General features: G+C 38.5%; 1 protein-coding gene across 4 annotated transcripts in view; it reads left to right on the forward strand.

Moving 5' to 3' along the window:
* Positions 1-26,178, forward strand: part of AEBP2 (AE binding protein 2) — a 46,807-nt gene that overhangs the window by 9,504 nt on the left and 11,125 nt on the right. For all 4 annotated transcript variants that reach the window (XM_050986267.1, XM_050986259.1, XM_050986264.1 and 1 more), the window contains exons 2-4: positions 12,539-12,746; positions 15,766-15,873; positions 23,276-23,462. In XM_050986267.1, coding sequence (XP_050842224.1) covers positions 12,539-12,746; positions 15,766-15,873; positions 23,276-23,462 — 503 coding nt within the window. The remainder of the gene's footprint in view (positions 1-12,538; positions 12,747-15,765; positions 15,874-23,275; positions 23,463-26,178) is intronic.

The following is a 26,178-nucleotide window of genomic DNA, read 5'->3' on the forward strand; positions in this document are numbered from 1 at the left end:
AATTTTTGTTTTCATGTGTGTAATATTGCCATGTCCCAGTGAGCTATACAGAAGTTTACCCGAGTTTCAGAAATTCTGCTGAAAATGGTATTTGCAGTATTTCTAACTGCATTTATTGTTGCTGTAGTTATTTGCTTTCAAATTGCAAAATAAACCCCTTGTTTCTGTAATGGTTATGTTCAGGCCTTTCTGGCACGGGAGAAAATAGCTTTTGATGGGTAGACAAAACAGCCCAGATATTTTGTATGGTGAGTATCTTTATTACTAAAGCTGTTGGTTGGTATAATTGAGTGGTTAACATGAGGTCTTTTTGTGAACTAGATGAAAGAGCTTGGTATAATGAGCTGTTATAGTTATTGTAGTAAGATGTAAATATACTTCATAGAATTTGAGAAAAACATTTTCCTATTCAGTGTAAGACAGAATTAGTTTTGCTTTTATGTAGGATTTGAACGTCCACACCGGTCTGTGTGCATTTTGTGTTAGCTTTGTGACATCATCAAGTCTGGTAACTTCCAAATACAAGGTTTAATAGATGGGTTTTTTCAGGGAATTTCCTAGGCAGTAATGGAAAAAAACTGTCTTGGTTTTTCCTTTTTCTCCCCTTTTTTTTTTTTTTTGCTTTCCACGTTTCATTTCCAGTGAAGTTAAACAGGGCGTCACAGGCAGCCTGAACAGCTGTTTGGCAGAGATGTGACATCACATTGCTGGAGCTGGTCACAGATAAAACCACCAACTCTTGGATGATGCAGTGGAAATGTTCTACCATACCACTCGTGCTCAGATCTTTCCACAGCTTTTTAGTGCCTTTCATATATTTACATATGGTTTTAAAACCCCTGCCCAGCTGGAGAGGAACCGTGGGGGAATGAGCAGCACAGGGAGCTGGTGTGGAAGTCAGCAGTGTGGAAATCCACCTAGAACCCCTTGCCTTGGGTGGTTGTAGTGCAGTCTGGTGTTGGCTGGGAAAGTGGTGCACAGCAGAGCAGAGAGATGAAAAGCAGATGGAGCTTTCAAGACAGGAATGGAGGTTTTCTGGCAAGGGGAGAATGTGAGATGCACACAGGAAACTTCTGGGATGAGAGGGAATGAGATATGTCTAATAGCCTGAGGGGAAAAAAGAGAACTTAACCCAAAGAAAGTGAAAAATTGGTCTCTGCTGTAAAGTAGCCAAGTAATTGCAGGGAGTCACTGAGACAGGTGGGAATATAATCTCCAGTGAAGTTGTGCAGGAGACAGAGCAGAAGAGGGTGAGGAACTTCTTTTTATGAACAGTGAGTTTTATCCACTCTCCATGCTGCTGTTAAAAAATTACGATGTCATGACTTGCAGAAATACAAAGTGGAAATTTTGTAAGATTTCCCGAGGTAGAGATTTCTTTGGCTGTCTATCCATGTAACTGATTCTTTTTTGTAACTGTATGCTTTCTGTCTGGGATTGTTCAAAAAATATTTGTTTTAGAAAATGAAATACAAATATTCCATGTTGTGCTGGCTGCTTATCATTGGTTTTGTGATACTCAGAGATAGTGATTACAATTGTGGTTTTGCAGCATTCAAAACCAACAAAGAACCAGGGAAAAATTTTGAAGCCTTTCGAGATGCTGAAGTACTTTTTTTCCCCCCTTAAGAATGGTAAAATGTAAAGCAAGAAAGACCTGGGATTTCTTTTCCCATATCTAATTTTCTTCTTTATACTAGAATTTACATTCTTAAATAAATTTTGCTGAACTTCTGTTGCTAATGTTTAATGAATACTTTCTTTATTTGATAGAGGTTACTTAAGGTATATGCCAAGATATTTGATAGAGAAAAGCAAAAGATTTATGATTCTGAAAGTCCTGTTGTCATCCTGGTGCACCATATAGGAATGCTGTAATTCAAACATCTTGTTTAATGTCAGAGGGAGAAAACTGCACCTTGGTGGTTTGAGTTGAGACTTGTCAAACACTTATTGTTGGCTCATACAGTGGTATTATGATTTATTAAATATGCCTAAATAAGAACCTAGCATAAAGAATTTCCACTTACTATTAATGTCATTCCATGTAGCCTTTTGTATAAACTACTAGCTCCCCTGTTAAATTGCAGTACAGTCCTTATTTTGAGCATTTTAGTTTATTGTGCTGTAGTAATGACTTAGGTTCCAAATGAAAAAAAAAATCTTAAAAATGCAAAGAAAATATTTTTGATATGTGCAAACAAAGAAATATAAATATTTGTTTTTCCTTTGAAATAAAATTCCTTTTGGCATGCCTGTAAGTAGACTTCCTTAGGTTGATTTGAATGCTAAGTTACAGCTTAGACAGCTGGTACAAGTAGAAGTTAATTCAGTGTCCCACAGAACAGGAGTCAAACCTTCATTTATGACCTTTTTGTTATGAATGAAGCCAGTTAGTGGAGCTGTACTTTGCTGGTTTCTTTGCTTTTGATGCATGGTTAACACTTGAAGGAACAAGTATTCACTGAGGTAGAAATAGACAAGGCTGCTACTTTGTACAACGCTATCCTAGCTGTGTATTTTTTTCTGTTTTAAGTTGAATTTAACATGATGATAACTGAAACTTTTTAGATCTTCTCTATGAGTTTGCATCTTTCTTTGGTCATTTTATGTTCCATTTGTTTTCTGTGTTCTGGGGTGAGAGGGGATATCCTGAGGTTGGGAGAATGGAAGGGTAATGCCTACAGCAGATGAAATTTCCTTGACACCACTCCTGAAGGCTGTTATCTCCCAATGCTGATTAGACAACTTCATAGTGATTGTGGTTCTTAAAGTGGGAAGCTGTTAAAAGAATAAATTATTTCTGGTGGTTCTTTAGTGAGTGTTTTTCTCTTTTTCTCTGCTTCTCCTAAGCTGTGCTACTAAACACACTCCTTTATCAGTAACGACTGAAAATTGTGAACCACTTGTTGCTGTTCTCTAACTTTTCAGGGAGATTATCGACTTGGAGATAACATGGTTCCCAGAAATGAAAGGCAGTTTTATTTGTATCTTTAAGGCAGAATCGAGTACAGTTTCTTGATTTGTGTAATCCTTTTGAAGAATGTCATCTTTGTGCTGTCATATCACAAGGCACATATGTTTAACTTGCTCTATTTTTGCACTGCTCCTTGGATATTTTGGCATTCCAAATTTCCTCCTTGTATTTCCAGTTTCTCTGTGTGCTACAAATCCTGTGATGCCCTGGGTTTGTGTTATGCAAGTATTATGAGCTCAAATATTCTAGGAATAACAATCTAAATAATCAAATTAAGTGATCCAGGAGAGTGGAAACAGCTCTAGAGGTGGTGAATCATAACACACTTTCTCAGTCTTGTTTTGTTTCCTGTGCATGTTTGTTATTTTAAGTTCCTTCAATTTCTCTAAGAGCTTTCCTGTCTTCCCTGGTTTTATATTATCAGGCTGAAGTGTTTGCAGTGTTCCCTTTTCTAGGTGTTTATACCTTATCTAGACGTAGCTTTACTCTAGAATAAGCTGCTGCTTCAAAAAGAATTTAAAAACAAGTTTTGAGTGTTACCACTTGCCATGCTGTATAGATTTCTTTCCCTTGACTATTTTATTTTCTGCTGTGTTGCTTGCTCAGTAGTCATATAACAATACCTATATTTAATAAAGAATTTTGCAGTCTTGTTTTGAAGATTGATTTATGAGCACTCTTTGAGCCTGTTCATTTTGAGAAGTTTTTGTTAGAATAACATAATCAGTGTAAAACACAGATTTGATAGGTTTGATTTCCAGAAAAATGCTTACGTGGCTCAGAAGCACAAGTGCTTCCAGGTGAGTGGGTGCTTTCTTCACTCATGCAGCCCTGGAAGTGAAGGTCTTTTTTTCTTTATGTTGTCTAATGTTGCTTTTGCTTATTTTTGCCCACCCTGCTTTGCCTGTGAAGAGCTGTGGAGTCAGGTCTGTCTGTCTGTCTGTCTGTCTGCCAGGGGTCTTTGTGGGTGTCATGTGCCAAGAGAAGGTTCTGCCTTGGAAACACAGCACTGGACTTTCACTTCATGCAGTCCTGGTTTATTTTTTTGATCCAGGTATTCTGATTTCTTGCTGCCACCTGAGTAATCTTTCTCTTTGGCAGCCATTTAGTGCTCTGCATTCTCTCTTTGCTCTGTTGGTTTGTTTCTTTTTTTCCATGGTGGTTTATCCACATACACCATTTTTTCTGTTATTGGTGGTAGGTTTTCCTGAACTGAGCAAATGATCATTATCAGTCATGAAATTATTTTGGATACTTTGTATATAAAGGTTTAAATTTAAATGGTTTTCTCAGCAAAATCAGCCAGAAAAACCCCTTAGATATGCAGGTAGCTGGAGTTGCTTTCTGTCTCCTTTGAAGATTCTCTCTGGGCTGGCTGCTGTTAAGTGAAAAGGAACTGTAAGAGCTCTAAAGCATTATGGTGTTTTCATGCCACAATCAAACTACATCCATTAAAGTAAGACAAACTCCTGCTTGTGAAACATAAATGTTTGGTTTAGGGAATTAAATTGATAAATTACTGAAATTTAGTAGGAGGAATTTATCTGTTACCAATCTAGATGCACCATAAAATACCAAATTTGCCAAAGATGGGCAGAGCAACAAAAAAAAGGACAAGGCAAATCTCAAACTTTCCTGCTCTGTTGCTGGCTCATGGTGATTGCTCATGTTTTGGGAGCTCTGTTTTATTCTTACTTTTAAATTGGCATGATTATTTGGAGAACATACAGCCAAAAGATGAACCGAAATCTCCTTGGCCACCTGTGTCTAATTGCCATGAACATTTTATTGTGTACTGGTACCCCCGTGCAGGTGTTCTGACAGTAGCCTCACAAAGACATTGGCATTATTTGCTTAATACTCATTGAGTGTCAGCAAAACATTAAATCTTACTACAAAAACGTAGGAATTTATTCTTCCTCTGCTTTTGTTTAGGAGTCAAAAATCTAATGTTACTAATTTAATTTGTTGTACCTGTGGCTCCTCTGTTTGGAATTGATGGAGATATTTTAAAATGGGACAGGTGAAAAATCCTCCTCTCAAGGATGGGAGCTGAGGGTTAATAATTAGATAATTTTGAGGTTTTGTGAGGATTTATCTTTACTGGATCTTTGATTGCATTAGGAAGTAGTGAGCACAAATTGCTTTGAATTTGGTGGTGTTGAAAAGCTGCTGTTTTTGTGGAACTTGTCCTTTGGCCAGAGCTGTACACCACAATTTTCCACCTCTTATCTTGGAAAGTAACAGGAGTAGTCGGTAAAATTGTGAAGTTTTTGTTTTCACTCTTGACTTTTCTTAGTGAAATGAAAATAATGAGGTGCTGGGGGATGTCGCTAAGCATGTCATTATTATTTTCTTTCAATGTTTCTGTTTTGACTCGGTGTTTGTAATTGAATGATTGCAGTTGGTGCTGTTTGTTTTCTTTTGGGATTAGTACCTAGTTGTGATTTAGCCTTGCAGGTGGTAAAAGCTTTTCTGTTGATTTCTATTCTAGGTTTTAACCCTTGAAGTTTCTGTGAGATGGGACTGACTGGCATTCACAGTTCCCATTATTCGGAGGGTGTTTTATCTGACTGTAACAGTTCAGTTTTCTTTCTTGAGCTTCCCTCGTGGATTGAACCAATGTAGCTGCAGCTGTAAGAGGAAATGACAGAGTATTTCACTGACTAGTAAAAGAGAGAGAAACTAGCAGGGTATTTATTTTTGTTTGTGTTTTTAATCCTTAACCTGTTTACTTATTTCCAGTGAGGTTTGTAGCATTTGGTTTCGGAGGCAATCTGCTGGTGTGATGTTTCATGGCTGGGTTATCAGTGTATTTCAGAAGAAACTGTTCTCTACACTTGCAGTAGTGGAGTGTGCAGCTGGAGGGCTGCTCAGCAGTGTTGCTTTCAGCCACTCTGCAGTGTGTGCTCGCTGCAATTGCTGTTCATTTTTAATTTGATGCTTTCCAAGACGAGGTTTTTCCGTATAGAATCTGTCAGGATCGTTTGGTGTCAGCTGAATTCAGCTGGGTCCTTTGGTCACCTGGTGCAGGGACCATGTGGGCGCTGGGAGCGGCTCTGGTGGAGGTGCTGTGCCCCAAATGAGCTCCTGTTGATCGGCTCGTTGACCCTCGGGGCCGCGGTGTAAGGCCCATCTGTTAGGGCTGCATTTCGCCTCAGGGAAGGTTACTTCAGTTAAGGTCTACAGGGAGTATGTTTAGCAGACATTAAAAGTATAATAGCAAATTGATTGGGCTTTTGTGCATGTGTTCAGTGCCTGGCTCTGCTCTCGCTTCAAGTGGATGGTTGCTAATGGGACTTGGTGGAAACTAAAACTAAAATTACTTTGCTGTTCTTTCAGGTTTTTTGGTGATATTCCTTCTCAACTCTTACTCTCTGTTGTTCTGAAAGATTAATAAAATCAGGGAAAGAATAAATTTTGGGCATTTCATTCATTAAATTCAATAGAAGGAGTTACTTGCAGTAGTGAGAAAAACAATCTCCTTGGAGAGCCATGTGTGTGTCAGCAGTGATGGGCAGTATACCATTTTATTTAATACATTAAATCATAGTCTCATTATATTTTTATTCACATTTAAATGTACACAAAAATTAGGACCCATGTGTATAATGTGTAGTTTAAAAATTGTACATTTTAAATTGTGAATAATTTGGATTTCGTTTTTTTCTTTATAGAAAATATCCACTTTTACAAAACTCCCACAGTGGCTTAATTTTGCTCAGATCCTTAAAGGAACAGAATAATCCCGAATTTAAAGTGCTTGAAAAATGCTTTTTGTTTTCTGTGAAGTGAAGATTACTAGCAGCTTCTTACAAGTTTTTAGGTGTTATTTTTTGTTTCAGGATTGTTTTAAATAGAGTTTGAACTGAAGTAACCAGCTAGATGCATTTAATTGTGTAAGCACTAACCTTTTAACATGAAAGTGCTGCTAAAAATACCTTCATCTTCTTGATAATGAAGATGGTATTATTTCTAGCCACAGGTAAAATAAGTACAGGTAAAAATAAGACCTGAAACAATGCCTTTGAGGTAATGATTCCTCTATTTAAACTTGCATGGTTTTGCTTAATGAACACATTTTAAATGTCAGTATTGTTTCAAAGCTGTTGATCTCTTGGTAGAGGGAAAATTTGTAGGAGGAGAGAAAAATGTCTGACCCCTCTGAGAAGATTCTGTGTTTTCAGTTCTACCTTGCTGCGTTTGGCAGGCCCTGCCAGTGTTTGCAGACTTGGTGAAATGAGGTGTGGGTTTAGTAATGCGTTTCAGAAAGGCATTCAGTTCCTGCCTCTAGACCTGTGATTTTTACATCAAGTTGATTCAGGTGCTCGATTAGGTTGAAAATAGGGACAACATAAGCTCGAAGATCATCTTGTGCTTGCTGTAACAGTTCTAAATTTTAGTAATTAGTCAGCCTTTTGAATGGAGCTTCTTAAAAACTGCTATTGTGTATGCAGGCTCTCTCCAGCAGTGACTGTTTTTGATGCTCTATTGTTTGGGATGACCCCTGAGCTGAACTCTCTGAAACTCAAATGTCTAATGTTCTTCATCAGGCCATGGTCTATAGATCCATTACAATGGAGCTGGAGCCTGCCTACAGCTTGGGAGCAAACCCAGACCTGTCTGTCACTGGCAGGAGGGGAATGCCACAAGCGCCTCAGTTCTGCTCGTGTCATTCTGCTTTGATAGTGGCAGGCAGGCTTCAAACAGATCCCCTGCCTGACAGAAAGGGACTTAGCAAAAGGCAGAGAAACTTGCTTTAACTTAGCTAAAAATCTGTTTCAGTGTCTCTGTTCTATTACCAAGATGTCTGTGTTTTTCTTACTTTGTTTTCTCCTCTTATGCACATTATTATCTTCCTACTTGTAGGCTTTATGGATTTGGTGTGAGAAAGCAGAAGGGTGTAATTTCCATTACTATCTTCCCTTTTTAAAGGAACCTCTCCCTCTGTGAGATCATCCCAAGCAGACAGAAAGTTGTATTGGCTTGAAAAGCCCCAGTCATAGAACGAAAGGTGCACACACTTTTTCTGTAGTCCAAGCCCATCTTGGGCTGCGTGTTTGTGCCCACATCTTATTTGCTTGTGTGTCCTGTCCTCACGCCCTTTGTGAAATTCTGAGAAACAAAAAAGTGGGTGAATTGGCGTGCTCTAACAGACACAGTGTTGCAGTTAAATCTTCAGAGACTCAGTAGCAGCCACAGCTCTGACTGTAAAACTTATCTTTCTGCTTCATCTCGAAATGGGCAGGTCAAGAGACCGCCCAAGTCAGTGTCTTTGATGTTACATACACTTCAGACTATTCTCTGAAAAGCTTCCTGATATTTTCTCAGTGTAAGAAAGACCAGAGAAAACTACACATGCTTGAGCTGTGCTGGGCACTGGTCTTTCACAGATTCTTTTTGCAGTCTGTACTTCTTTAGTGAGGCACAGAACTTGCTAAGTGAGGCAGAAACTAATTCTAGATTTTTTAGTACTGGCAGGCACCTGATCACCTGAAATACACTGGTTCTGGAGGCAGGGAAGAGGAACCAAAAAAAATGTATGTTACATTTTTATTTCACAGATTGTTACTAGAGAAGGAATGTGCCAGGGCGGTGAGTTTCTAGAAGGAAGAAGGGCAGTTTGTCTTAAATATTAAGCTGTTATTGCTCAACTGGATTAGAGTTCTATATTTTCCCATTTTTAGACAGGATTTTGAATAGCTTATAGAATCATAGTTCAGTGTAGCACTTTTTTCTCAGTTTCCAAATTCTATATTCTACTACTTGGCTTAAGTGCTGTGGGCAGCCTTTTTTTATTCCAGTTCCTCTGATACAAAATGTTGATACCGAGTTAATCTGTTAGCCCTTAGCAAACACTTAGGCTATTAAGCCTGAACCCAGCAAACATTTAAACAGTAATAGCTAAATTAGCTTGTTACTAGTTTCTTATGTCATTAATAACCCCACTTTATGATAGCTTTTGCTGGGATCAGTTGAATTTTACATGTTTTTTCTCCAGAAGAAGGTAGATAGCTAATAAAAAACCACAAAGCCTAAGCTTTGCATTCCTTAGGCTGTAAAATTGGAGACCTGTGATTTTGTGTCAATGTTGCACTGCACTGGCCATGTGAACTAAACTGTCATGCTTTTGGTTGATAATTTTCAGGGTTTTTTTATCTCTTCTTAGAGGAATTAAGTGGATTTCATGCCTGTGGTACGGAGAAACCACACACACACACCTGTGTGAGGGTGCACTTCTCCCCTGCCCCAAAATGCTTTCACAGAACTTGTTCAGGGTTATGTTTCCTCATTGCTTTCCCACTTGAGACCAGACTGTAAACCCAGGGAGCTGTTGAATACCCTTCATACTCTGCCTGTGGTCAGCAGCACCACACATCCCCTCAGTCAGAAATGTGCTTGTAGTGTTTGTGGGGTGTGTGAGAGCAGCCCTGATGCTGGCTGTGGGTGTAGAAACCCATACAGACTGGAAATAGCTTTGAAGCTTGAACTCCTCCTTGAAAGTGTTTGGGAAGCAGTTTCCTTTTGTACCTTTCAGCTGTGGGAAAGGCAGGGTTATTTATGGAGCTGAGCTGGTGTGAGGCAGCTGTTGCACGGGTGCTGTGTGTGCAGTGCTTTGCCATCCTTGGCTGAGCAGCTTCCTGTCGGGAGCACTGATCCGTGTAACAGCGCTGTCTGTGGCAGAAGTGGTTGGGCTCTGTGCCACTCTCTGTGTCCAAACCTGCTTCCAAGTGTGCTTTTGAGAAAGCTGCATTTGGATAGCTTAAACTGAGGGGGAGCTGAGGTGGTGGCACAATTAACTGTAATTAATTATGCAATTTTTCTGTTACGCTGGGTAAATTTTGCTTTCACAGTGCAGTTTTACAGGCTTTAGTTTTGGTATTGTTTCTTGGCCTAGGTGTCAGTTGAGGAAGGAGAAGATGTCAGTCCCATAATTGCATCTATTGTGAGCCTGGCACAGTGGAAAAATGAGGATTACTTGCAACAGGTTTTGGAGATAAAGCTTCTGACAATTTTGTACAGGGATCCTAAAATGCTGTTCCGGTGCCTGTAGTTAGTGGCTCTTAATGCTCTTGGGGCTGGGAGCTTTAGCTCAGGGCCAGTGGAATACTTTTTTCTTGCTAGTGGCAGGTTGGGAGGTTGCATGCCATAAAAAGAATCAAGATTACTGGGGAGGGATCATGGAAAGCTCTGTGTATTCAGGGTGTAGAAAAGGGAAGAAAGTAAAAATAATGGACACATGGGAATTTTCTGTGTAGCAGCAAATAGCCTGTATGACTTCCACGGACAGGAGCTATGCCTTCTAAATAATTAGACCTTGTTTGAAATTGGGAGGGGTGGAAGAAAGGCGTGTGGTGTTGGTGTAGCATTTAGGAACTACATATTTGATATACCTTCATTAAAGCAAAAGGTGTTGAAAAGGTATCTGAAACTTTCTTTTTAACTTGGAAGACAAAGGCTTGAAATAGTTGGTCAGATTTAATAACAGATGGAGCTGGAATATGATTTTTAAGGGTTCTGTGGTTGGGATTAGTTATGTTGCTGGTATCTCTTGAGATAAGTGTTCATGAAACCAAATTACTCAGACTAGTTAAAACTAAAATTTATAACTCGGAGCATTGCTAAAGGGAATCTGTTATTTAGACTAAGGCAAGTCACTTTTATTGATAAAAGCAGTGGAATCTACATGGTGAGTGAGAATGGGAAATCTAAATAAAGCAAATATCTGTGATAATTTTAAAGTCTGTCACAGAAAAAAACCTGCTAGCATTGTAGTGACAGAAAGATACAGATAATGTGAGAAATCACTGGTAGAGACTCTTACAGCAGAGGAGCAAAATGGGATCTCCAGATTTTGACTAATGGTGATTTTTCTTTCATTCATCTCAGTGTGTAATAGAAAAATACTGGGCATGTAAACAGTGATGGTAAAAATGAGGAACAGCACCTGTGCCTTAAAAGCAGAATGGTTTAACATGTCCCACTTGTACTAGGAGGATCTGGTGGAGGCTCTCCAAGGTGGTTGGGGTGCTGAAGCAAATCCAGAGCACGGAGAGGCTTGAGTGCATGTGTTCCTTCAGTTTTGGGAGGAGGAGGGCAGGGTTTTTCTGTGTTCTGATAGGGAGGTTAAACAATGGAGGAGGCAGAGTCATCTCAACCCTGCAGCTGCCAAGGATGAGAGACAAGAGACAGAAGTTGCAGCACTGGAAATTCTGATGAGATGTTGGGAAACTTCCCCCCTTCCCCAGAAAAAGCTTAGTCAGCCATTGAGAAAATTGTTCAGAGGTAGCAGAAATGCCAGCCTTTGAACACACCCATTAGCAACTCCACTGGACAGGACCACAGGCAGGCTGATCACACTCGTTCCCATTGAAGCAAATTTGACCACCTGGTCTGAGGTTCTGTCAAAAATGAGCTCTTGTGTGATGCTGTGGCTTTGTGGAAGAGAAAAACTTAAAGGCCCTCATGGCAACTGAGCAGACAACCAAGATAAAAAAAGGTGTTATCAGTAGGTATTTAGTGAGGAGGAACATCCATCTCCATACTTGTTGCTTATATAGGGAAAGAACATGATCTCTGCAAGTTTATTCTGGTCTGTTTGATGCCTGTCTGTATCTGGCGAGGTACAGAGCAGAAAGGCTGATGGAAGTGACCCCTGCTGGCCGCAGATTTCCTCTGCTGGTTCTGGCTTCTCTGGAAACGTTCTGCAAAACCAAAACAAACAGTTTAGACCATGCACATGAGGGACACTGTGCTGGGCCATGTGGGAGTGCCTTAAACCCTGGGTAGAACCGAAGTGCTGTATTCTTTTTGAGGCTCTAGTGTTGGCAGGGGATGCTGGACTCAATATATTCAAGCTTTTCCACTCCTCCCTTTTGTTCCCAGTATCCAGAAGAAGTTACACTGTTGATAATAGTAGCTGGTTCCTAACTGTACATTTATTAATAAAGTAGTGGACCACAATAAATAATAAATTTGTGCAAGGTTTGCTTTCCAACCTGTCTAAATATATCTGAAACAAAAGAGCTACAGTTTGGATTTGCTCTGTTAACATGCAACAAATACAAACTTTGATTTAGTTTTGGGATTATTTTTTTTGTCTTGCAACATAAGCAGCACTATCATGGACATGGGCAGCACAATTTTGTCTTGCAGCATAAGCAGCACTATCACTCTGTTAACATCCAACAGATACAAACTTTGATTTAGTTTTGGGATTTTTTTTTTGTCTTGCAACATGAGCAGCACTATCATGGATGTAGACAGCACAGTTTTGTCTTGCAGTTTAAGCAGCACTATCATGGATGTAGGCAGTACAAAAGTGCTACAGTTTATATTTGCTCTGTTAACATCTAACAAATGCAAACTTTGATTTAGTTTTGGGATTATTTTTTCATCTTGCAGCATAAGCAGCACTATCACTCTGTTAACATGTAACAAATACAAACTTTGATTTAGTTTTGGGGTTTTTTTGTCTTGCAGCATAAGCAGCACTATCACTCTGTTAACATGCAACAAATACAAACTTTGATTTAGTTCTGGGGTTTTTTTGTCTTGCAGCATAAGCAGCACTATCATGGATGTAGACAGCACAATTTCCAGTGGGCGTTCCACGCCAGTGATGATGAATGGCCAGGGAGTTGCTGCCTCCTCTGCCAAGAGCATTGCCTATAACTGCTGCTGGGATCACTGCCACGCCTGCTTCAGCTCCAGCCCGGACCTGGCCGATCACATTCGCTCCATACACGTGGATGGGCAGCGAGGAGGGGTTGGTGTTACCTTTGGCTTTTCTTCTTTCTCATTTGCCAGTATTTTGCTCTTGAATGACAGCACCAAGTTTTGTGTTTCAGAATTCCTTTTTTCTAGGTTGTGACAGCAAAGTTAGTGGCCTTAACTTTAAGAATGTAGTCAGTTCTTTTCAATAAATTATTGGATACTTCCAGGGTTTTGATAGTGTGTTGTTTTCTCAACATCCTGAAGCTGCTGGTGTGTCTTGAAGTGCTTACACTTGGAATTCATTTTCTTAAAACTCGGTGTACGTGTTCCTGCATGTGAGCTCAGGTGAAGTCACATCTTAATTACTGTAACCAAAAGAGTCTCACTGCAGGTAAAATCCATCCAGATTGTACAGTAGGGGAGATGTAAGACTGACTCAAATATACAAAGTCTTAACAAAACAGCTCTGTGTGTAATAATGATGGCAAGTTTGCCTTTTATATAATTGCATCTAATTTTTTTTTTTAAATTGAGTTGCATATATAAACATGTAAATTCCAGTCTAATCCCTGGTCAAATGATAATTGGTCTCAATTTTCATGTTTAAAAACATCTTCTAGTAGACTAATTTCAACTTTGTACTTAACTACCTCCCATCTTCAAGCTCCCAAATTACCTCTGATGTCTAGAATATATCATGTAAACTACCTTTACATCCAGCACAAGCAATCTGCCTGCTTTAGGCACTGTGTGTTGCAGCTCTTCAGTTTCTGGGAGAGATAATATCAGTTCTCAAAGTAGAATAGTTGTTATCTTTTGACTTTTTGCCCTGTCAGTTCTTCAGAAGGAAAATGTTAGGCTGTTGCACTTTATCTTCAGTGAATAAGAAACTTAAATAAAATGCTAATTTGCATTACTTTAAATAATTGATTATGTAAATATGTCACCGAGACAGCTGTGACTCTGGCTGTATTTAGATAATATTTTTTGGCATGATTGAACTTTTAAGCTTCATATTTGATGGCTTTTTTCAGTCCAGTATCTGTGGAGAATCATCCATCCAGTGTAGTGGCTTTTTAGCCACCCATGAGATGATTTCTGAGTTCTGTCCAGAGGTGTGTAAAGGGGTTACATGACACCTGCATGAAACAATGAAATAAATGAATAAGGTGTGTTTGGATCTTTGTTATCCCAACCTTTACATTTCTTCAAAAGGGGCTGGAAGATTTTGTAGATTTTGGTGGGTTTTTTTCCTGTATTTTCTTTCTCGTCACTTACATTTCATGTGACGTGATTCGTGGATATTTTTATTTAGAAAATACTGGACTGTATTTGTCTATTTGAAAGAGGAGGTTGTTGGAAGCACAAGGTGTCTAATAAGTGTTGCATTGAGTTCACATTTGAATGCCCCTGGTGGAGTTAATGTTTTGGGAAGTTCCAAGGCAGGGCTGTGGAAGGGGGATTTATCCTGGTGGGTTTGTTTCAGGGATTTGTCTGCCACCTGCCGGTGAGGTGTTCAAGCGTGTTGGAAATTGTCTCCTGCTTTTGATGGCATTTCAGACCTTACTTAACTGCAGTGGCTCTAAATGTGAAGAAAAATGGGGGTTAAGTAATTGCTTATTAAAAATGGAAAGGAATAGGATAACCATCTTTGCATGGTCAAATGTACTTTTGCAGCTAACACCGAGGTCATGGCCCCAGTCCAAACCAGATACATCCATGAAGAGCCTGGGAAGCTTTTTGGCAAAACAGTTTTGCTTTTGAAAAATGTTATTTCAGAAATATTTTGAGTTCAGCTTTTTGACAGGGGTTCCCAAGAAGCCTTGTGTAGACTTCTGGCTTGTGGCTGCAAACCCAGGTCCTTGTATTTCCCCCACCTGTAGGTTCCAGTGACACCTTTGCCAGTGCCCTGCAGTCTGCAGGTGCTGCTGGAAATGCCAGCACGCTCATGAACTGCTGCAGAGCCAGAAAACTCAGAAATTCCAGTTCTGTGGCTTTGAGGGGATCTCAAAAACTGTGGAGTGGCAGACCCCAAAGGTTCAGGGGCTTGGGCCTTGTGTCAGTGGGTCTGGATCAGTCCCAGCCACTGAGGGGTTTCCAGCTTTGTCTCACTAAAGCTGGGTTATGGATCTATTGTACAGCAAGAACGTAGAACTCCTGTGGCTGCTTTTTCATTTGGAAAATAAAATCTTTTGAAGGTTTGAGGGGGTTTTATTCTCCAAAAGAGAACAAGAAACTGAAATCCAATTAGTTTCCTGCATTTCTGAAAACCTGTGTTATGAACAGTGCTGTTCCTGGGAACTTTCTTTTGCTGTGACAAATTAGGGCTTTACCTCCCTTCACCCACAGACCTGTTGAGGAAATTCTAATGAAAGGCAAGTTCATTGAGCTTTTTTATTCCCTCAGTTACAGATAAACACAATGAGAGGAGAGAGAAAAGCAGCATGAGTGAGTTCTGCTCCCCTTAATGCACTATTGTGCACGTGATTGTTCTGTACACTGAAATCACAAAACAGCCATAGATTTTGAATCCTATGAGAATTGGTAGCTTCCTTCATCAGGAATTGAATGTAAGGCCCTAACTAGAAGTATCTGGTATTCCAGAATACAAAACTCCAGTATATAGACTGCATTGCAATTAAAAGTTTTTACTTTTTCATGCTCAAGAAATAAAATTAATTGCTTATGAGAGTAAATTATTTTATTTCTATAACTACTACTTAGAAAATGCAAATTTTTCATTTAAAAATGTTCTGTCTTCATATCTGGTGGATACAGATACTGAGTGCAAACACAAGTGCAGCAGACCCTGTTGCTCTTGATTGTGTTTATCTGCAGGAGCATCTGTCTGTTGGTATTTTCTTCCAGTGACCTGTTCTTCTTGAATACTTGGGGTTGTAATTATGTTTTCCTTGGTGAGATATGAGAAGTGTGTTTCAAAATAAATGGTCGTTGTTCAGAATTCTTTGAAGTGTTGTGAGAGGTTGTAAAACCAGCCTTCTTTGTTAATGTGCTTTTTCTTTGCTATTCTCTCTGACTTGTGTAAACTTACCACATTTTTACTCTATTAGGTGTTTGTTTGCTTGTGGAAAGGTTGCAAAGTATATAATACACCTTCAACAAGTCAAAGTTGGTTGCAGAGGCATATGCTGACACACAGTGGGGACAAACCTTTCAAGGTAAGGCTCGTTGTAACATACATTATCTCTCATTTTTAGAAAAATTCTCTTTATTTTTCTTAATACAATGTGTCAGTTGAAAAATACCATCACTGGATTGAGCTGAAGAAAAGTGAGCTGAACTTTCTTCTTTGCAGTAATAGTGCCCAAAGGTCCTGTTCTTTTACAAAAGCAGATGAAGAAACTCTTATTGCTTCTCTGTCCCTGTTTCTTTTAATCTATGAATGGCAGGGAGTGTAAAAGTCAATAGTGCTGAAGTTCAGGGGCTTTGTGCATTTGAGGTTGAGCTGCTTACACTGTACCAGTGAGGTATTTTCTCTCACACTTTACACTTCCACACTGAGTTTTGGATCATGGCTGATGGTGACCATTCCTGCTTGAGTGAGAGAGAGCTGCTTTTGTTAAACTCAGTAGAAGCACTGGCAGTGACTGTTGATGGTTCATTCTCTGAACAGAATAAGGAAGTCAGGAATGCAGGACCATTGACCTGACTGTATTTCCTGCACAGTATTTTCTAACTTTCTCTTTCTTTCTCCCCTTAATCTGTACCTGCAATTCTAGGTATAGTAGTGTTTCTCATTCCCATATCCACCAATCCGTTATTAATGAGTTGCTTCATCCTCTTATGGATACAGTTGGGGCAGTTCATAGCTGTCAATCCTGGATCACTTGATGGTAAGTCCCACCCACACTACTTCAGACTGAAGTTCTTCCATGTAGGATATGAAAATGAAATAGGATTTGGGGTTTTTTTGAGTTCAGGTAGCAATTTATGCCTCCTTGTCTCCCACCCCTAACCTCACCAAGTTTTAGTCCCTGTCTTTCCTCTCTTCTCTTTCTCCTCAGGTAATATCTTCCACTTTGTAAAAAAAATTATTTTAAGGCAGCTTTATTACTAAAAATACTTTTCTGTTACAGGGGTTTCTTTCTGTAGTTACATTTTCTATATGGGTTTTAATAACAGTTATGACAGAAAACAAAACTAAATTAAACTCAAAACCAAGAGAGTAAAAATAGTGAATCTTTTTCGCATTGCATGTGAAAAAGATTTTTTTACCAAACAGATTTTTTTCCACACTGAACTGTGTAGTTTAGACTGAAAATTTCTGACTCAAAGTACCCACAGGAAAATGACTTTTAAGATACCCTATTTTTGAAGGAATGAGTTTCTTGGAAGGATAGCATAAGAATCATAGATCCCTGCAAGTTTGCAGATATTGTTGTTCCAGGAATTAATCCAATCTTAAATCCTAATCTCTGATTATTATTAATAATAATAATAGTGGTAGTAGTAGCAATAGTAGTAGTAAAGAAAGCAACCACCAGTTCCAGAGGAAACTTGTAGCTTAGGTTTTCTCTATTTTGGAATGAAATATTTTGTCTACCTCAAAGTATAATGGCAAGCTTTGTTCTTGGATAAAAATCTTTTAATAGCTTAATCTGTGTTCTTATTTGGTCTAGATCAAAGAAAGTAATTTGTAGAGACATTGGGTTGAAGAGGTGGGCACAGCTCAGGAGCACCAGTAGTACTTCTGAGTGGCAGCCTTACCTAGCAAAGGCAGGTGACACCCTAGTTTTTTTGGCTGGTTACAGCTAGAGCCCTAAAATTGTCCACAATTGTTTTTGATAATAATCATCTTGTGTTCAATCTGATTTTCTGTCCTTTCTGGTCCTACTGAGGGAGAGAACAAAACTCTGGAGGGTTGCAGTAGTTAATCATCCTGGCTCAATGTGTGTCACTGCAGCATTTTTCTGTACTGTTGTCTGGAGTCCCTCTGTTTGTTTTTTCTCCCTGTATTTCTCAATCTGTTCCTGGGAGCTTTGAATGGAGGATAATTGTGGTCTGAGTAGAATTTTGTAACATCTTTTGTTCCCCTGTCATTTATGCTGAAATAAGCTTCAGGGCTCACATGAGGTAGCCAAGTATGTGAGTGTCTGTGATGGCAATCTATTAATTAACTGGCTCCCTTCCTTCATTTGCTGCTGCTTTTTTTTTTTTTTTATGCTAACTTTAGAAACCTACTCTCTGAGACAAAAAACACTTGAAGTGTTGGATATTAGTCTTGACCAGTCCAAGAACAGCCTTTTATTAATTGTTTTGTGGCAGCCAGTCAAAAGTGGAGCCAGTGTGTCCATTTTGTGCATTTAGCATGTCTCATAAATCTTAATTGCTCACCTTTCAGGGAAAGCCAGATTTTTTTGAAGTCAGAGTTGGTTTAGAGACCTGTTCTTGATAATTACTGCAGACAAAATATCTCCCAAAACCTAAATTGCAAATGAAACTTTAGTTGCCTCATGAGGTATGTATACTTGAATCCTAACATAAAAGGAAGGAATCTGTCATTTTAGAAAACTTGCAGAAAGAAGCCATTCAGTGTTTTAGTTAAAAAATAATGTTGGGATTTTTGAGGAAAGCTGTAAGAAGCAGCAGTGGAAATAGCACAGCTCTGTGCCGTTGCCTGAAAAAATGCTATTTAGAATGTTTAAAAGAAAACCAAATAATCTTAGCTAGGAACATGACAACTGTAAAATTGGAATTCTTATTTTTGGAAAGATAGATCAAGCAGTGACCAGAAGAGAGTAATAAGTATATCACAGATTGATATATTCATACATTTCTAGTGAAGAGAGAAATGTAGTGAAAAGCATTGAGGACTGTCTCAAACAAAACTCTTTTGCATAGAAGGATTTATCCCTGCCCAGCTCCTCTTTTGCTTGCTAATGGGCTCATTTTATGTAGTTGTACATTTTGGGTTTAATTCTCTCTTTTTGTGATACACATGGAGTTGTCCTTTGACTAAAAGCTCCATTCAGCTCTAACTGAGCTGTTCTGCTTTCCTCTTGGAAGGTGTTTGTGGGTTTTACCTGCCCTTTCCATTCATTCCTGTCAGCCATGTGACTGTGCAGTTCATTTGTCACAGAAATGAACCCACTTGTCAATTGCAAAAGCAAAATGGTTCATATTTTCATGAGTTTATCCTTTTTTTTCCTGGTTGTGTGGCTTAGTCTGTCCCTCTCATCATGAATATAGCAGTACCTGTGTCACAGAAAAGGTAAATTTCCTTATGGATACCTATTTTTGAGACTGTTGTTATGCTACCTCCTTTTTTCTGTGGGGCACTATCTTGGTAGTGTACATCCAGCTCCTCTCTGAGTCACTTCCTTCCCAGTCTGATTTTAGCCAGTCCTTTCCATTTTTTTTGCCATTGTAGATATTCATTAAATATAGGTATTCTCTCCAAAGACATTTAGTGTGCTCATCTTTGTGTATGATTTTACAGACAGAGTTGAGAGAGAAAGCCTTCAACATTATTCTTTTTTAGATCTCTTACTGCACAATTCTGCAGCTTCTTAGAAACCAGTGGAATATTGTGGATTATCATCAGCAGGCAGGGCTGGCCCTGTTGAGGGTTCAGCAGCTTGGCTCTCAGACCTTACAGACAGGATGTAAAAGAATAATCTGCTGAGTCAAAAACATCCTACTTTCAACAAAGTGCCCTTGGCAACTTGAAAAGAAGTGAATAATAAGATATTCCATCTTCCCTGTCCTAAACTTGGCTGTTAGAAGTATTGGAATAGTTAAAGGAGTTGTGACATCCTGCATTTTCCAGCATGGTTTCTGGTGTGCAGGGGCAAAATTAAATTCATCAAGTGTTACTTGGCACTGAAGGTTACTTGAAGACACATCAAATGAGCTCTTAGATGTTGAGCACAATGAAAGGACAAATGGTAGATGAGCACAAAATAGTGGGAGACTTTTTGCAAAATGATTGCATAAAATAAAAATAAAGTAAAAATAATAAAGTAATAATAATTGCATGTAGCATTAGGAGTGGGGTTGATGATCTCAAAGGTCTCTCCCAACCTAAATGGATCGAAGGATGCATGTGGGAGTGCTAGCAGATGCTTCCCCCCATGGGTTCCAGTGGATGTGCTCTTCATGTTCAGGAGCAGGCATGCAAGGTTTGCTCCTGTGGGGTAAATGTTTCTAGTGACAACTAATGGTAGTGCACAGGTTCATTGCAGGCTTCCCCTTAAAATGGGGGAGGAAAGTAGCATTAAAAATGAAGTTTGGTTACTCCCTGTAACTTCCAGAATTCATGAAGGGGTGACTGCATGCTCTCAGTAGAGTAATGCTTGGTGAAATGTAGCAAACACAGGTGAGCAGCTCCAGCCTTCATTGGCAATTCATGTCTGTTACTCTCTTGACAGAATATTTTCTGTCCATTAGAGCATTGCAGATGTAAAATGTAAAGGCACTCTGCCCAAACACTCAGATGTTGACACAACAAGAAAGTTTATCCAGATTATTTCTGTTAGATTTACTAGAAAAAATTACACATTCAGTAACCCAAATAGGAGATTTGGTTCTTTTGAATTTAGAACAAAAACCTGCATTGCTAGATACTTTTATATCCTGTTTGTTAAAGTCATTGGTCATTACTGCCCATTAATAATGGTGGGTATGGGTACACTGGAGAAATTAAACTTCTTACATGTTTACTTCCTTTCTCTTGAAGTAACATATCCACCAATCCGGACCCAATCTGTTGTATTTCAAATTCAGTGCAAATTTTTGAGGTTTAGGTTTTGGGGGAAAAATGAAAAGATTGGTTCAAAGTTGTGCATAATAGTTGAGTTTGATTTATTAGAAGGCCTCTAGAGCTATACAATTATCTGGTGGGAAGCTGATTTGGTGTGACTTACCGTCCAGAGATCCTGAAGTGACAGCCTGAACTGCTCCTTTATCTTTGGAGAGAAGAGACTTTACCCATTAGTAACGGATTGCTGGATATATTATTTTAGAGAAAAAAAAAGAACAAACAGGTAAGATTTTTTCATTCTCCTCTTCTACTGTTTCCTGTCTACTGCAAAGGCATTCTCTGTCATCTTTGATTTATCAGCTGTTGATTATTTGAAGACATGATCAGGTAGTCTCAAAGTACACAAAATCTGAATGTGTTAATTTTTGCAAATATTTTGTACTGTGGCTGTAGACTATTAATACACTTTGTGGAAAAAGACAATTTCTGGTTGCAAGGAGCAGATATTGAGGATCTAAGGATGTTGGTTTAGGGATTTTGAAAGTAAAACTTGAGTAGAACAAGAAAAGTTAGCAATAGCTTCTGTAGATAATCCATATAGAATATTTGGGATTGTTTGCTCTGTACATGACAAGAAAAAAGTTATGACATCATGAGTCAACCTCAGTTTGTCATAAAACAATGTTTCCCACCTGACAAGAAGTACAATTATGGTTTGAAAAGTTTTAGAGAAGTGCCTGACACATAGTTTGTGCTTTTTTCCCAAAGGCATTGCCTTTTTGATACCATATTTAACTTGGAATATGGTAATGCATGCACTGTACCAAGGCTTTAGGTTATTTTTGACCTCTAGGAGGCTTTAGTAAAAGTAAAATTTCAGTTTCTCAGTGTGACTGAATTTCAATATATGGGCTGGTTTTGAGCTTTTTTTTTTTTTTTTTCCCCTGACAGTGTTTGTATGATCAGAAAGAGCTGGAATCTGAAGTCAGGAGCACATTAGTGAAAGTTAATCCTAAATTTAGATTTTCTAGCTTAGTTTTGTAAAGCTGCTTTTATGGGCAAGACAGGTATTTCAAGGACAAAAAAAAAAAGGAGAGCAGAAAATGTTTAAACTGATGCACACATGCATTGTAGAGGTATCTGTTGATTGTGAGTTAAATCATCTTTCATAAAAACAAGTGGTTTGGGTTCAAGGTCAGCTTGAGGGGTTTAGCAGCCTAATTTAGTGGATGCTGGCCTTACCCACAGCAGGGTCTTGGAACTGAATGACTTTTAAAGGACCCTTCCAACCCAAACCACCCAATGATTCTGCAAGTGTAAATTTTAATGTTCAGTTTGAATGTAAAGTAAGGAAAGTTGTGTTGGAGTTGTTGTAGTGAGATCAGCATCCAGAGTGTGTTGGACTCACAGGTGTGCTGGGATTGCTTCCATTGGAAGCCACTCTAAGTAGACAATATTGCTGTTGTTTGAACATGGGAAATCTTAGGGCAAGGTTAAAAGGCATAGGGGAGATTTTGGTAGAAATCTTCACAATTCTTAAGATGCTTTTTAGTGGGGGAGACAGGGAGGAACAGATACAGTGTGAAGGTTCCTCAAGCTTTTCGTCAGGGAATTTTACATTTGAGTTAGTTCAGTACTTAGTGAAATTCCTCTAGCTCCCTCTAAGAATTCTTCCCTTTAAAAAAAACCACAACAAATTCACAAAAAAAAAAAAAAAAAAAAAAAGAAATTGAAGAACTTTCATTTTTTGCCTGTTACTGTCTTGAAATCTGTGTACATATTTTTAGTCCTATAGCAAGTATTAAGCAGTTTGCCCCTTTGTGGGCACTGTATTTTACTGCTGATCATGGAAAACCACTTGCTAAGTCTGAGGCAGAATTGGACTTCTCAGTTCTGCAACCACTGTAAGAAAACAACACAGTTGGGATTTAGGGGCAAAAAGTGGGACATGTGGAGTTCTAAAGCTGTTTTCTTGTCTTCCAATCAAGAAGAAAAATCAATCATATGGATTCACAACTAATTGCAGCCAGTGATGAAATGCATATTCTAAAATTACTTTTCTATTACCCATGTAAGCTCAGAGCACAATAGAAAAGGGTTGTGCTTCCCTCTCCAGTGGTATAATTTAAATAGTTCTTTTGCAAGTGAAATAATTGTGAATATGAATCAGATACTTATAAAAATACCAATAATTGTAGCCAGTACAAGCTTAGTTGCTGCTGTCATTGTTTGTATGTTTCAACTTGATTATTGTTGGATCTTATTTTTCTGTTGAGAGAGGACATTTCCTTTAAATGAGAACTACCTTAAATGCTCCTGAAGTGATAGCAGCACCTCAAAATGAATGTATAAATAATTGTTACTGCTGCTTTACTGAAGTAAGTTTTAGACAGAGCTGTAAGGCAGCTGTTCATTGACTTTTTACAGCTTTTACACAGAGCCTTAAGCTGTTTCAAATTTCCTGTGGGTAAGGATGGATTTGTTACTTCTGCCTTGTCACAAGAAAGGAGGACGTTACTGTTAGAGATGGAGAGCATTGGAGAGCTGTTGAAACAGTAACAGTGTTTGGAAAGGCACGGGAATGTTGGTCCATGAAGAGGACAGTTTGCCAGTGCATTGTTTGAGATTATTTTAATGCTATACAATATAAAATACAGAATGGCATGAAAGTATTGTACCACGAAATAATTATTGAGAGTTAAAAACTTCAAACAATTCTATTTCAGAATATGTTTTGTTTTTTCTTTTTAAGAAGTGCATGGTCATTAAGAATTTGGTTTTGCTTTAGTGTGTTGGAAGTTCCTGAAGCTCCTGTGCCACACAGGCACTGATGCAGTTGTTCTCTTTTTTGTCACTAGTGTGTAGTTGGTGGGTGCAATGCCAGCTTTGCATCTCAGGGAGGACTTGCCCGTCATGTGCCCACACACTTCAGCCAGCAGAACTCTTCTAAAGTTGCCAGCCAGCCAAAGGCCAAAGAGGAATCTCCATCTAAAGCTGGAATGAATAAAAGAAGAAAATTGAAGAACAAGAGACGGCGATCACTACGTAAGTGTTTCACAGCAGTTCTGGAAAGGTTTGTCTTGGAGTGAAAGTTCCTCCTCACTCTGGTGGTTTCTCTGCAGATTTCAATCTGGTAGAGTTGGGTTTCTTCCCATCACATTCCTTGTGATGGGAAGAAAACAATTCCAGATTCTGTTTGTGTTCCTTTTCAGGGTAAATCTCTGTGTGTCAAGGAAGAAAGATCAGTTTCCTGTAAGCAACAATTGGAGTTGCCAATTGAAAGAAGCTTTTCATTTCAGAGTTGCTTTTTGTTTACTGACTCTATTACTGTTGGAAAGGGTTCTGTTTAATGCTAATGAGATCTGAAGTTCAGACAGAGATTGCAGATTCATATAAATTAGAGATAAATGCATGTTATATAAACTCTTTTTTGAGCACAACATTTCATTATGTTAATGACAGTTTTATGAGCATAACCAAGATCTAATTTTGGGCAGAATTGACTTGCTATGTTTTTTTAATCTATCTCCACATAGTTAATGTTCATTAATTTTATATGAACCAATGTGCTGAGAGGTGTGATTTGTCATTTAAAGTGAGAACTGTTTCCTCTAGCAAGAAATCACAACTTACCCAGCGCCTCTTCTAGTCCATTTGGATCTGGTAGTTTGATTCCTGAGTTGTCCTAGCATTAGACTAATAAAATATCAAATTTCTACAGAGATTCTAATCTACAGGAATAGTTAGGAAGGATTAGGCAACTGTTGAAATATTTTACTTTGGGTTATAATTGCTTTGGATGCAGCTCTCCAGTACCAAACTGACCATTTGCTAATATTAAAGTGTTACTCTGCCCCCTGCATTTTAGAACAGACATTAAAAAACCCCTTGACATTTTTTCTGCTGGTATGTCAACAGCTGAAGAAAAAACTACATGTGTTTTTACTGATGGGGCAAAATCCATCTTGCAGTATTAGAAAGTAGCACAAGGTAGCTTTTTTTAGGTTTTATTCCACAGTTTTATCTCCAAAGCTCTTCTGTAGCAGAACCTGTAACTGTATCCATCTTTCTCTCCCTGAGAAGAAATACAGTTTCCAGTTATTCAAATGGTACTGCAGCAATGGATTCACATACTGGTGGTTTTAGGTGATTACTCTTTAGCCCATGATTGTGATTTATTCTTAATACCTCACCTGTGTTTTAAGGAAATTTATGAAGCAGTGGTCATGTTTCTGCCTTGCATGCAGACAAGCATGTCCTGGGAAGTTACATTATCCTCTGGAATTCTGAAAAGTTTCCTTAAAAATTCTTATTATTCTTAAAATATATATGAGCAAAATGTATTGTGAAACACATCTTAAAAGCATTTAAAGAAATTGGAAAATTGTTTCTGTCCTTTTCAGAATGGGATTTTCAAAGAGCTTTCCCTTTCACTGTGGAAATCTGGGTAAATGAGAAGGTTGCAGAAGGGAAGGCTGATCAGTGAAGGGTTATGGGCTCACCTTGCACTATCTTTGTGAATCTTAGATGTAATGAGAGAGACATCTTGAGATAATTGCAGATTCCTAAAGGATCATCATGATTTGTTGACTGTCACCCAAAATATAAAGATCTGAGACTGGTCACTTGAAAATTCTCATTTTCAGGAGTTCCTGAGTTGCATGTTAGCTTGATTCTCCATATTGACTTTGTTAGGTGGCTGATTTGATGCATCTTAATTAATTTTTACCCCACTATATGCAGAAGTAGTTTTTCAGGTAGGCATTTTATTAGTAATTTATAAACATCATATTATTTGACTTACAAATTTCAAATCAGAGCTTCATAATTAAAACTTCAAATCACCTGTTAATACGCTTTAGTTGTAATAAGAATTTGCTGCAGAAGTTATGAATGAATTTATGGCAAAAAATGGAAATAATAAATATTGTGGGAATGTTAAAGAGCAGACTGCAGTATTTGAATGGTCTGCTGTCTTGATCAAGTGTTGCACAGGAAGAAAAATGACAGCTGCTTGAGCAATTTCTTATCTTCTTGCCTCTCGAGACAAATGCAATGCTGGCTGTAGACTTTTGCCTTGGGGCAGAAATCATCTCTAACTGAATTGGGAACTGACTACTGTAATGTATTTCTCCAGAGGGTGTGTGACCCAGAAATGGATCCAAAGTTGATGGCATTTTCTGAAAATGCTGAGTATTGGCAGCTTTCCTTTCAAACTTTGTGTGGATTGCTGTTGGTGAACTGAAGGTGACAAAGGGCTGGTACAATCTTGTTTCTCTTTGTTTCTTAGCTTGGTTTTAGTTAAAGAATGAAGTGTGCAAGTTTGTGTGTCTTGTCTTTACAAGAAGCATGGGGGAAGGCAAAACCCTTATTCAAGAAGCCAAAATAACACAATTAACATCATTAAGTATTTTCAGTTTAGAGTATATAAAGCTAAATACCTAAGGATTTATATTTAGATATTTCTGAGTGCCCAAAAGGAAAGATGGAACCAGATTCTCTGCAAGTTCTCTTCTCTTACAAGGACTTGATGAGATGGATGTAAAACAAAATGCCATTTAATAGTGGACAGTCTGTTTAAATCACTTGCAGATAATAATTTGACAAAAGCTGGCAGTTTTTCAGCACAAAACAATTTGTCTCTGAAAAAAAAAATGTTGTCAGTATGTTATTTCTACCTCATAGTTTTATTAGACCCTGGCTTTTTTTAAAGATGTAAGTGGATTACTAAATATTTATTGACAATTAAGGGCTGATACAT

This window comes from Serinus canaria, chromosome 1A, assembly GCF_022539315.1.
Source record: "Serinus canaria isolate serCan28SL12 chromosome 1A, serCan2020, whole genome shotgun sequence".
NCBI lineage: Eukaryota > Metazoa > Chordata > Aves > Passeriformes > Fringillidae > Serinus > Serinus canaria.